At 37.4% G+C, this 14,005-nt stretch overlaps 1 protein-coding gene across 2 annotated transcripts in view; it reads right to left on the bottom strand.

Annotated features, from left to right (window-relative positions):
* CDH8 (cadherin 8) overlaps window positions 1-14,005 on the bottom strand; it is a 380,375-nt gene that overhangs the window by 248,483 nt on the left and 117,887 nt on the right. For both annotated transcript variants that reach the window (XM_044256018.1, XM_044256020.1), the window contains exon 3: window positions 3,963-4,257. In XM_044256018.1, coding sequence (XP_044111953.1) covers window positions 3,963-4,257 — 295 coding nt within the window. The remainder of the gene's footprint in view (window positions 1-3,962; window positions 4,258-14,005) is intronic.

Below are 14,005 nucleotides of genomic sequence, written 5' to 3'. Positions count from 1 at the left end.
TCATGGATATTAAAGCATTTAACACAGCTTCTGGCATATAGCACCCTTTCAATATACATTGATTATCATTAGAAAAGCCCCGAGTCTCAGAGAAAACTAAAAATACCTCCAGTTTTACCTGTTAAGTAACTGTGTACTCTACAATACAGTAATGCCTACCAGCTTAAGCGTTATGTGGCTTCTCATTCTTTCACACTTGCCTTTGCTAATATGCCCTTTTGAATAAAACAGGGTTCATTCCAACATGCATACTTTTTGAAATATAAAGGTAAGGCTTGCTGAGAAATTTTTCATTGATTCAGTCATTCATATCAGTTTACTGAATCTTACTAGTAGAAGTAATTCACAAATGGATGGCTATAAAGAAACTAATACATGTTGGTCACTAACTCTATGCTCTGCCAAGTACTTCAAATATAATCACTGAATTTTTCCAAACTTATTTACTTAAGGAGCGATCACTGTGCACACCATACAGATAAAGTAAGGCTTATAAGGATTATGTCACTTACACAAATAGAAGGCAAATCTGCAGCCAAATAACCTGAGATTCTGTTTTCAACTCAATAAAAGTTTATTTTATCTGAACACAGATGTAGGCATATGGCCAGGGTTAAACACCCCTCACGCCAATACACAATGGCATTAAAAATATCTATTTTGTCTGGAACCCAGTACATGTAGGCAAATGTGCATTAAAAAACCAACTTCAAGGGGTGCCTGAGTGGCTCAGCTATTGAGCATCTGCCTTTGGCTCGGCCCCAATCCCAGAGTCCTGGGATCAAGCCCCACATCGGGCTCTCTGTTACGCGGGAAGCCTGCTTCTCCCTCTCTCGGCTTGTGTTCCCTCTCTCACTGTCTCTCTCTCTGTCAAATAAATAAACAAAATCTTAAAAAAAAAAAAAAAAAAACAACCAAACAAACAAACAAAAAAAAAAAACACCACCCAACTTCAACAATGCTAGTGTGGGATTCACAGTTAAAATCAGAGAAGCTGGGGCACCTGGGTGGCTCAGTGGGTTAAAGCCTCTGCCTTAGTCTCAGGTCATGATCCCGGAGTCCTGGGATCAAGCCCCAATTTGGGCTCTCTGCTCAGTGGGGATCTCTCCTCTCTCTCTCTCTCTGCCTGCCTCCCTCTCTGCCTACTTGTGATCTCTATCTGTCAAATAAATAAATAAAATCTTCAAAAAAAATCAGAGAAGCTCACATGCCACTCTTTATGTGGTAATGCTATAAAAGTGAATTCTCATCAAGTTCTGAAATTCACAGTAGAATGTAAAAGAGCTGTGTCTCCAGACTCCAAGTAAGATATTTCTAAAATAATTTGGCTGCCATTTGGGCAAATATATATGTGTGTTTTGTCTTGACAGCTTGTCAACTGGCAGACAGTTTTTGAACATCACATTCATTTCAATTTAATATTGGTAAAATTTCTCAATTAGAATTTTTATTTTTCACTTTCTGCACAATGAAATCCCTAGTCCTTGCTGGCATTCCTCAGGGCGTACAGGTGCAAGTGCTGGCATTTCTGCAGTAGCAAAGGAAGAAAAATGAAAGAACTAAGGAGGGGAGGGAAGAGACAGGCTGAGAGAGAACAGTGGTAATGGGGAGAGAAAGGAGATAGTAACTGACCTTCCTCCTGATATTCACCTTCATGAGAAATGAAGGGAATAATTCACAGTTGACAATAAAATAGTGCAGCTGCCTCTGCTTCCTTTAACCAGAGAGGCTGGAGTCAAACAGAAACCAGGCACCCGATGCATAAAATCAATACAAGAGAAAAGGTCCAAAGGTAACGTGGGAAATAGGTTAATAAAAATAATTTTAAAAACCACCACAACAACCAATTTTGAACACTTAGTTACTTTATGGCATACCTTTCCTTGTATGCTCTCACACAATGAAAGCAAGATGGAAATTATTTTCTTTGCGTTGTTGCTCGGGAAAATAAGCAATAATTTAACCTCCCCAAACTTCAAAGTCAACCAGATAATAAGGGATGGAACCAGGATTCAAAACTCCATCTATCTAACTTCAAAATCCACACTTTCAAGTGTAGCACAAACCACAGGTTCTTGGAAGAGATGTCACAAGCTACACATTTTTTTTTTAAATAACTGTGTATGTTAGAATAGATATTTCCTTTGCTCTTATCTTATCAAGAAAACTCTTTTAAATAGAGGGAAAATGCATATATATTTACAGGTAAATACTTATACACAGCATTAGCTAATACTATCTTTAATATCCTTTTCTTGGCTGAACGATCTTGAAGTCTACGAAAGTTTTGGGGGTTTTCTTTTTCAACATATTTATCAGGTATATGACTCATATCACATAGCAATGGAAGTGTCTGACACATTTACAATAAAGATATAGATGTGGCCATTATGATGCAGAAATCACAACGATGAGATGAAATCAACAGTTCATTGTTTACAGACAATTAAGATAAAGTGTTCTGTTTGCACTGTAGGTATCAATAGTCCTTTAAAACATCTTAGTCTCATCTAGATTAAAAAAATAATAATAAAAGATGTATTAGGGAAACTCTGTTCCCTAGATGAGTTCATCAAAGAAAAAAGGAAGAGGAAAAAAAAAAAGTTCCTGTTTGTGTGTCTTAGCTCCTGTTTGCCTGTCAGACTCTCAAGGGAGTATAAACATGGAGATGTTTTTGTTCATTTGTAGGTTACTTCTGCTGGGATGGTGAAGGCAGAAAGTTTACTGCCTGCTCCAAAGCCATAGAAGTTTCCCTACAAAAAAGTGTCATTTCAACCAGCTGTAGAAGAGCAACTGGATTTTGATTAAAAACAAAAAACCAAAAACAAACAAACAAACAAAAATCTGGAATTCCTTGCAGAAGATATAGGCAAAGTGGATGGAGTCTTGGCAGGAGAAATACATGGGTAAGATAAGAAGATCTGAAATCAATTCTCATTCGCTGCTGCAATGGGTATATCTACCAAAGTTATACTGCAGGTTAAAAGAAAATAAATCAAATAAAGCCAGCCTATTTACCTAATTCTGGCCTTCAACTTATATGTCTAATTGTGTTTTTTATTTGTCTCATCATTTCCCCTGCTTCTAATTTACTAGACTTTGCCGCACAACATGTACCTTCTAGGATGTCCTAAATGCTATTTGAAACAAAGTAGGGTACATATTACATACCTAAGAATGACTCTTGTGCTCTTATATTCTGAATTTTGGATCTTACCTCTTCTTGTCAGACAAGGAAGAGCTCTAAAACCCCTCCTCTTACAGTATAAAGTCTGGGAACAGGGGTTTTCCTAGATCAAAGCCAGGGGTTGAGGATAGATAAGCATATCCACAAAGGGAAAAAAGAAAGGGAGAAAATCGTGTTTTGAAATACACACTGCTCTGTAAAATAAAATGTACATTTCACTGCCTCAGCAGAAGTAAGAGTGAGACATCCGAGACTGCAGTGTTCTTACAAAAAGTTCAGTTACAGAAGTCTCTGGCAACTGTGATTTCCTAATTCACTCTTGACTTGACCCACCAGCTCAATCCATATCTGGCTCACTACAGATCTAGACCATTTTCTATTTCTCTATGCACTGCATCTGCATGTGAATATACACAAACAAATAATTAAACATCAAGCAAATATCAATAGGATTAGTCTGGCATGTTGGAACAAATCTTGATAAATCCATCTCAGTAACAATACTCAAACTACAAGTCTATGAGAGGAATACAAATACAGCCTATTGAGGTACTGTCGTTGTAAGGAGAGAGATTTTTAATAAAACTGCTTCGTCAGTTCCTATTACTAAGGGGCTAAAGCTATTGAGCTGTGGAACTTAGGCCAAAAAAGGGGATTTGGAAATGCAAATGAGAGATAAGACGGTAATAAATGTCTTTTATTCAGCAACACATCAGCCCTGATGCCAGCAGCTATTTTAAAGAAGACTCTTAATAGAAATTGGAAGCATACTTACCCAAAATGGACATCTCTGGCACTGTAGCATGATAGGGTCCATTAAGAAACTCTGGCGCATTGTCGTTGATGTCTTGAACTTTAATAATAAATTCAGAAGGAGGCTCCAGAGGCTTGTTCGTCTCCCAGTCCACTGCCTGAGCTGTTAGGGTATACTCAGCCTTTTCCTCCCGGTCAAGTCTTTTTATAGCATGGATATCTCCTGTTATATCATTTATTTGAAATATTGTCCCAGCTCCATCACCCGATAAGATATACTTGATTTTTTTGCTCCCAGGATCCAGGTCTGTGTGCAACTAAAATGAAAAGTGGCATTGGTTACTTTGTTGCAATAAGGCAACTTGCAAAGTTACTTCTTAACTACCTCCTATTTGAATATCAAGTTGGTTCTTTCTACATTCATCTTAACTTCATCAATTTCGACTAACAGTAGTTGTGCACAGAATTTATAAACTGTGTGCATATCAATCAAAAGAAAATACAATGAAATTTATATATATCATAACAATTTTTAAAAGTACTCGGAACTGTTTAGTGTAAATTGGCATGCATTTAGAATGAAAAAAGATCAAGAGGAAAACACAAAAATGTATGTATTTTTTTCCATATACAAACATTTATTTAGTGCTCACTTCGGCAGCACATATATTAAAATCCATTTATTAAACATTTATTTAAAGTTCATCTTATCTACCTTTAACGGATCACACTCTCTGTGCGCCAAGAACTATGGGATTTGTTTCTTATATAATTCTCTTAATTTTTCCAAAAGTTGATGAGTTAAAATATTTCACATGAAACATGAGAAAAGTGAGGTTTGACAAGGTACATAATAAACCTTCCAAGGTTTTGTATTTGATGGAGTCAAGCACAGTACACCCAGAATTCAACTTAGATCTACCTATTACATTTATAAAAACAAAAATAATTCAATCTGATGCATATTAAGATCTTACATTCTCCAGGACCTTTTTTTTTTCCTTGATCTGTATAATTCTTCTGGTCCAGGAACATTATTCCCATTTTACAGAGAAGAGCACTGAGTCCAGAACAAGGGACCCATGTGGACAATCAAAACTTCACAAGAGAAATACAGATTCATCTCAGGTCAAGGTGTGACCAGCTGGACTCCAACACCTGACCTTTACTGCTTCCCAGCTTGCTGACCTTTGTTCTACATTTTCCCTTAAGTTCTCTTTCCAACTCATCTCTCTTAACTCAGGCAAAAGACCTTATGGGCATAACATCCCACGATGGAAACCAAAACTATTACTCAAGCGATAAGAACTGCCTGGAGGAGGTTTCCGGGGATGGAGACCACCCTGCCCAGTATGAACTAACCCCTGACGCACTCCTGCACAGGTGGACCACGGAGTGACCCACGGAGTGACCCACGGAGTGACTGACAGTTACCTTTACCTGACTGTAATAGCAAAATCTCCTCCCCCGGAGGAACATGAACCTCATTTATGTAACATACATGTGTAGATAGGTACACGTTTCTGTAAGGTGCATGCGTGCAACCTAAGTTTCGCCTCTATATCCGATGACAAGACTCCCTTTTCTAAAAATTCATCCTAACCCTAAATACAAGGAACCCATTCACCCTTGCTCAAGAAGTCACAGCTTTGGTTACTCCCTGTGGCATCCACAATAAAGTTCACTTGGGCAACAACATCGCCTGGTGTAAATTTTATCTGTGACTCACCAAGGGTCAAACTCATGTCAGTTCAGTTACAAGGGCAACAAAAACGTACTCAACATCTGCTCTACCTGAAAGATTTCAGTAGGTACTAAGGAAAAAAGAAACTCTGCTTTTGAAATTTTCAGTTTTACTCTTAAGAGGAAGACAGGAATGTCCTGACACATGTTACATCTTCCCTATACTCTGTTGACTCCTGTTAAAAAACTAAAATAAAACAAAAACATACATACTTTAGTTTTAACTTTTAAAAGAAAAATTCATTGAACTATAGTTGTAAAATGGTGCTTAATGCACAGATTTTCAGTATGTATGTATGTGTGTGTGTGTGTTCACATGCATCCAGTTACTGCACCGTAAGATTTCAGATTTCAAATACTTGTTCCTTTAAAAAAAAAAAAAAAATCCTGTGTGGTAAGAAACTCCTAGAAACTCAAAAGACATTGTGTTCTCTTGGGATCACTTTTATTCAGAACAGGCTCTATTGCTTTCTTCACCAATTTAAATTGTATTTAGCGCTTCAATAAATGAAAAGAAAAGAATATAAAAAAAGACATAAAATAGCAACAAAGAATCCAAATGCATCTAGATCTCCTACTTAACTTTTGAATATTTTAAAAAGTTAAAGCATATGATTACATCAAATATTTATTGAATCTCCAAATGTATCCCTATCATTTATTGTATTAAATTTATTAACAAGAGCAAATATTGAAATGCCACTTTATCTTAATGAATGTGGGATTATAATTCATTAATATGATATTAATCCTAATTTATGATCATTTTAATTTATGTGCATTTTAACATTTCCATTAGCATTTTTATTAAAAAAAGAAAATTTGAATAATATATCCTTCATAGAGGTTTCCATCCACATGCAAGGCAATCCTGAGACTCAGAGGTATTGGGATGCATCACTCTTTTTTTTTAAATATTTTTAAAATATTTTTTAAAATTTATTTGACAGAGAGAGAAAGATCCCAAGTAGGCAGAGAGATAGGCAGAGAGAGAGGGGGAAGCAGTCTCCCTGCTGAGCAGAGAGCCCGATGCGGGGCTCAATCCCAGGACCCTGAGATCATGACCTGAGCTGAAGGCAGAGGTTTTAACCCACTGAGCCACCCAGGCCTCCCAGGATGGCGAACTCTTGTACACAGCATTTTTGCTATGACAACTCAAGTCATTCAAAATGGTGTAATCATTTGTGTTGGAACTTATCTGTGCCACATTTTTCTTTACATTTATCAGTAGCCTCTGATTAGTAAGTTGCATATAGTCTTAATTCAGGTTTTTATGGTCCCTTGTGTTTAAAAGTTAATGAGGGAAAAGAAGGGGAAAGCGTGGGTTTCTGAAGGAGTAAAACAAAGCTAATATTTAGGTCTCTAACTGTATGAAATGGGAGAGATGAATGCATTTATTTGAGCTTCAGTTACTTTGCCTATAATTTAGGGATAAAACATCTACTTTGCAGATTTGATTTTGGAATCTGAGATAATCTCTTCAAGAAATGGAGAAAAAGGAGTGGACAAAGTAAGGACAAAGTAACTAAAACTAATTTTATATCACATTCAACCATTTGCAACTCTCTGAAAACACAGCTAGAAGCCTAGTTGCAACTCAAGTGAAAGTAAGTTCCCCAAGACTCTATCCTGAAAAAAATGGGAGATATTAAACAAAACAAAAGCAAAACAAACAAACAAAAAACCTTTTGTAAACACTGTTCCCTCTTTCTTCAGGAAATTCATTTTTAGCAAATCTCAGTCAAATCCAGATCCTGGCTGATAGTAGTCCTGAAACACAGAAAACTGTGTTTCTCTATTTATTTGGTCCATCCCATTGTTCATCCTATTCTTGTAGCGCACACGCACGCGCGCACACACACACACACACACACACATTCTGGCACATGGTTATTCAAGTAACCAAGTTGACTTTACAAATAAAAGATTTGTGGGTATGCAAGACTAGTAATTTGCAGGCAGCGAAAGTTCCTAAGACTCTACGTCGGGACTTCTCTCAAAAGAACTCAAGGTTCTCGAAGACAAGCTGTTTTCTTTGTTGTTCATCACGTAAGTCTGTCAGAACCTGCTCACTTCCATGCAGCCTCGCTGTTCCTACCAATTAATCCACCCCAAGACCCTCTCTGTGAGATTATGGTGCAAAAGATATCCCCAAATTTTCACATTTTGTGCATCATCGGAAGTGTGAGGACTTCTCGCAAGGGCCAGAGCAGGTAGGATAAGGGACACCTACAAATCCTCCTTGAGAGGTACGACTTGTTGGCCAGGTCGTGGTACAGAAAGATCTCACTCATTCATTTACTAAATATGAACAGAAAATGTTTACAAACAACACATATATGGTTACTGCTCTCAAAGACCCATAGGTTAGTGGGAGAGAAACACAAACAGAAAATTTAAGGTAAGTAGATTTACTGCTACTAATTATTACTGTCTGATAAACATTTTACACGTATAAATGCAATGTTATTCTCACAGGAAAACTAGATAGCCTTTCTCCATTTCAGCAAGGAAACTACTGTGATTCAGAGATTTTTAGGCAACTTTTCCACAGAATGCACTATCAGCAAGTGGCAATCTTCACAGCATAAGCTGTAGAGTCAATTTCCTAGATTCAAATGCATGCTCTAAAGGCTATGATATGAGGGCTATGAAAGCACACAGAAATTTAACTTAACTCATAACATGGAGTGTGGAGGGACAGAAAAGGCCTCCCCATAGAAGTAATGATTAAAACTTCCGATCTCCAAGAAGGGAGGAGATGCATGCCAGCCACAGGTAATAATATAGATAAAGATCCAGAGAAAAGACAGAGCATACTGTTAGAGAAAGCAAAGATGATTGAATATGGCTAGAGCACTGAGTTAAGGAGTGAAAATGTGGCAAAAAATAAGAATAAAAGGCAAGGCAAGGGCCAGATTACACAGAGTTTTGAAAACAAATGGGGTTTAGATTTGACTATAAAAATAACAAGAGTCCATAGACACAAGGTTTTGGTAAAGAGCCTGACATTATCATAATTTTGTTTTAGTCACATTACAGAGGTTGCTGTGTGCCTATAAGCAAAGGTCTTGCAGGCAACAGAGGGAGAAGAGGTCAGAGGGAAAACTTAGACACCAATTAACAAAGCTTAATTTTTGATTCCCGATTTCAGCCTGACACCCAAAACCTGTCACGTCTACAGCCAGACAAAACTCTAATCCCTCTGGTCACGACAGGCCGGCTGCAGAAGCAGAGAGTGTCAGGTGTGCAAAGAGTGATCCCAGTCTTGTACATGAAGTCTTCAATTTCAGGGATCATAATAGAACAGCTACATACTTGAGCTGAATTGTGAGTATCAGTATAATTACACCCTCACCATCTTCCATATATTTGCATAATACCCCCCAATTAAAATGAGTTTAGACTACAAAAGTCAAGGGAAGAAGAAGCATTTGCATTTGCATTTTCCTTTGTATTTCCACTGCCTAGCAAGGTGTCTGTCATACTGTCGGAAACTCAGAAAGTTTTTGTGGAGTAAAGTCAATGTGAAAGAAAAGGAGAAAATAACATTTTCTCATTCAACGTTCAAAACAATGATTGAAAAGGAGAGAGAAAGGAATTTAGAACGATTAGGTCCAGTGATCTAAAATCAAATCTACTCTAAATTCAAAGCCCTGGAGTATGTATTCCCCTTTTGCACCCAACATAAGAACTAAGACATGGTAGATGGGCATGTGGATGGAAGGATGAGTGGACGGATGGGTAGCAGATCCGTAATAAATGGATAATAGATAACAATTATGTGATAGAAGAATTCACTGTTCTTAGAACAAGAGCCTCCACTCCATCCCACCCCAGTCTTCAATGTCAACTACATCTCTTTGGCAGCTGTCAAAAAAAATAGTTCATATTACTTTTCAACCTTCTCACACAGGACCCCTCAGAACACTGAAGTCCTCTTGGGACAAGAGAGTCTCTAGACTTAGAGACGATGAATTCTTCTCTTAGTGCCTATTTGAATGCCAGAGGATGATTTAATTACCATTCTGCCACCTTTTTCTCTAGAGTGAGTGATGACAGATGAATCGAGTGAACTACAGGGGAAATTACTTCTTCATCACTTCCTCATCAACTGAAAATCGGTTAGCTCTGGCATCAGAGCTTCATTTGAAATTCTACTCTATCCAGAACGACATCATGGAAGGGTGTCTCATTTTCCTCTCTTGCTCTTGAGAAATATCCAAGTTGCTAGCTAAGAAAGCATCATCATCATTCGGAACCTGAAGAGGTTAACAGGGATCAATGAAGCATAAAACTGTCACTTACTGATCCCTGTTTTTCATGAATCTGCTCACCTTTGGAGGAAATAGCAAGCTTAGCACTCTTGAATCAAATTACATCTTAGCACTGTCTTCTCTGTATCTACTACCATACCTGTCAGGGAGAAACTGTGCTATGGGCAGACTGATAATCTCATCCTAGTCACAACCATTCTGTATCAAAGATGGCATTAGGGACTTTGACACAATATAAGTTTTTGGCCTAAGTCTCCAAGATAATAAGAATGCAGAACTTGAATTGAAATCGAAAACATATTTAGGCTGCTAGGAGCTTGAAAGGACAGGTAAAGAGAATGAGCAATAGGGCATAAGGGTTCTTTTCATATCTCCAAACTTCTCCCCACCAAGAAGGAGCAGGGATTAAAGTTAGGTAATAGGCAGAAGAGCACCCCAACATTTCCCAAGATGAAGTGGGTAAACACTCTTGTGATCACACACTCTGAGAAAACAAGCTTTCAGTGAAATAACAGTTCTCAAAGTAATTCTCAATATAAACCAAGTTACCCTTAAGCGTGTCTTAAGAGGTAAAAAAGCTGAAGAAGAGACAGTCTAACAGTTAGTCTGATTAAACTAACAAAACACAGCAGAAGAACCTGTGTTCTTCACAAAATATTATTTTCCTACAGCACCACCACAGCCAAAGATAGACCATCTATATCTCAGACATGTGTTCTTTGCATTTTCTGTCAGTTGCTGGTGTGAGTATTGAACAGCTTGCACTGGCCATGGGAACTGGTGTCTAGAGAAACAGAAAATTAAAAGCAAGTCCAAGTGAACTCCTTTCTTTGGCTGTAGGGATCTAAAAATATAGTCAGAAAAAGAAATGCATTTCCTGAACTACTCATTTGAATTTAGACGATAAATTGATCGATCGATCATTTCCACACAGGAAGGATGTCTACATATAATATTCAACATCGTACCCAGCAACAAGCATCACACCTGACACATAGTAAATGCTCATTAAAGTCTAATTTCGTGGGCGGGGGTCCTACACAAGACCTATCTTAACATCCTGCACTTTGGCAATGACTTTACATGGATAAGGGGCTCATGTGACTTTCTCAAGCACATATAATTGATAGTGATAGATCCAGATGTAACTCAGTAAATCAGATTCTAGAACATATACATTTTAGCATAATTCCAGAGAGATCATCAGGAGCACGTAAGTAGTTAGGTGGGTACCTTCCATTTTCCTAGCAGAGAAGGAGAACGGAAAAGCTTCACCAGTTTGTTCCTGAATGAAAATATTGAATGTACACATTTAGCAGCCATGTGTAAGAAACCATACAGGACAGGCACAGTTTATGAACTAATTCATACTATAAAAGTTTGAAATGTAATAGACATAGACCCAGAAAGGCAGAATACTCAACTAAAGAGGAATGCAAAAGGAGAATATTAACAGGAGGCTGGCAGGCTTCTTGCCAAGAGACTTCCCAAGCCAACATTCATGACCTTGGCAAAATTTCCATCTTCAGTCTAGACTTCACAGGTTTGGAAACATGAAGTGTCAGTGCCACAGTAAATCCATATCTCTTTGTCAAACCGTAATAAAGAAAGTTCCCATTTTTTAAAGCAGTATACTGATGATAAATAGTATTTGAAATATTTAAACTATCATGTTGAATAAAATTTGCCTTTATATAAAGATCCACACACAGTAGGAGTCAAATCATCCTTACCGATAGTATTCAGAGAAAGGAGAATTAGATGGATTAATTTTGTAATGATATCATATAAAAGCTAGCTTATTAACTGAGCTCATCTTCCAGAATGGTCTTTAAAATGCTCTAAGAACACTGAACTTCTACATTCTCAGATTTTCTCTTTCCCTTTAAGTACTGAGTTGGAGTCTCCAACATTTAAGTAATCACAGGAAAAAACAAAAAAACAAAACAAAACATTGGACTCCCCTTTTCCCTTCTGTTAGATACATTTTTTTTTTCTTATGTATGCTGGTAACAGCCTGGTGAATATATTAAATCTTTTAGGCTTGGAAGTCAGTATGTTTCTGTAAGGCAACTAAAGATTTGTAGAGTAGTAGTTCAGATTACAGAGTCTAGAATAAGGGGCTGATGAGGAACAGAGCTAGATTAGGAAAAACTATACAATACTCTGGAATTTCCTTAACATCCCCAAAACTCAGTTCTCTTATTTGTAAAAGATTTTAATAATAGTTTTAATACCCTACTTTTAGGGCTTTTGTAATGACTAAAATGTGACAAAATTAATGCTGATATAGGCATGATATCTTTAAGGAATTAAAATATCAAAGTAAAAATGCATATCAGGTCAATTCTTGTTAAGACAGTATTTTAGAATTACAATGATAGGTATTGTCTATTGTATTTCTGGTCAGAATTCAACAGACAACATCGATTTATAATAAAAATAAGAATGCTATCTCTTGGGGTGCCTGAGTGGCTCAGTGGATTAAAGCCTCTGCTGCCAGCTCAGGTCATGATCTCAGGGTCCTGGGATCAAGCCCCATGTCAGGCTCTCCGCTAGGCGGGGAGCCTGCTTCCCTTCCTCTCCTTCTGCCTGCCTCTCTGCCTACTTGTGATCTCTGTCAGCCAAATAAATAAATAAATAAATAAATAAATCTTTAAAGAAAATGTTATCTCTTGAGTTAAATACAATGAGATCTGGGACGAAACTCATCCATTGGGCAAGGCACTCGAAAATCACATTTTTTATACTTATTCACCCATTAAATAAGCAATGATAGTCAATATATCTGGAAGGTTTTTTTTTTTCCCCCAACTTTATTGAGGTATAATCAACAAATAAAATTTTAAGATTTTTTTTTTTATTACCTGATAACTGTAAGCCTAGAATTAGGGGGACAGCAGTCACTAGGCATTGGATCACTGAATAAATGCTAGTGTGAGCCAGCGTGTGGGTGAATAGTCATAGTGGACCAATTACTAAAACTAGATTTAGGTGCACAGATGAACGAGTGGATGGATGGATTAACTGGTTGATAAGATAATCACAGAAAGGAGGATGTGTAGCTAGATGGTTTTATTGGAGAATTCATGGATAAAGGAAATAATAGAATAAAGGGTAGGCTGAGTAAGAGTCTAAGCCATCTTCTATTTAGATTCCAACACACATTAAATACCATGCATCAATGGATAAAGGAACAGAAGGACATGTTGCTGAGTAGGCGGTCTAGAAGGACCACAGAGCTTCTCACTAAAAGACTGATTTTGGGAAAACATAATAAATTATTCTGTCTCAGAGCACTATTCCCCATCCTACATTAAACAAGACATAGTCCTCAGAAGTTCAACTACAAACTCTGAGATTCTTATGTGAAAATCATTGGTACATACTTAATTTTCAACAATTAACAATCACTCCACAAATGTTCTGGAAAAAATCTATCTATCTTAATTAGAAAGTTGGATAGGGGGTGCTTGGGTGGCTCAGACAGTTAAGCATCTGACCCTTGATTTCAGTTCAGATCAACATCTCAGGGTTGTGAGAGGGAGGGGGCCCTAAGTTGGGCTCTTTGCTGAGCTTGGAGTCTGCTTTAGACTCTCTGTCTCCCTCTGCCTTTCCCCCACTCATGCTCTCTCTCTCTCTTTAAAAAAAAAAAAAAATATATATATATACATTAGATATAATGTTTTATATATATAATGTATATATAAATATACATAATAAATACATAAATATATATTTTTATATATATAATGTTTTTGTTTTTTGTTTTTTTTAAAGATTTTATTTATTTATTTGACAGAGAGAGATCACAAGTAGGCAGAGAGGCAGGCATAGAGAGAGGAGGAAGCAGGCTCCCCACTGAGCAGAGAGCCTGATGTGGGGCTGGATCCCAGGACCCCAGGATCATAACCCGAGCCAAAGGCAGAGGCTTTAACCCACTGAGCCACCAGGTGCCCCTATATATAATGTTTTAAGAAAAGATGGATGGATGGATGGATGGATGGAGACACAGAGTTATGAAAGGGGGAACTTTTGTGTCAAA

This window comes from Neovison vison, chromosome 7 (assembly GCF_020171115.1).
Source record: "Neovison vison isolate M4711 chromosome 7, ASM_NN_V1, whole genome shotgun sequence".
NCBI classification, from domain to species: Eukaryota; Metazoa; Chordata; class Mammalia; order Carnivora; family Mustelidae; genus Neogale; species Neogale vison.
Note: the sequence above shows the minus strand (reverse complement) of the source record. Positions and strands in the feature narration are given on the sequence as shown.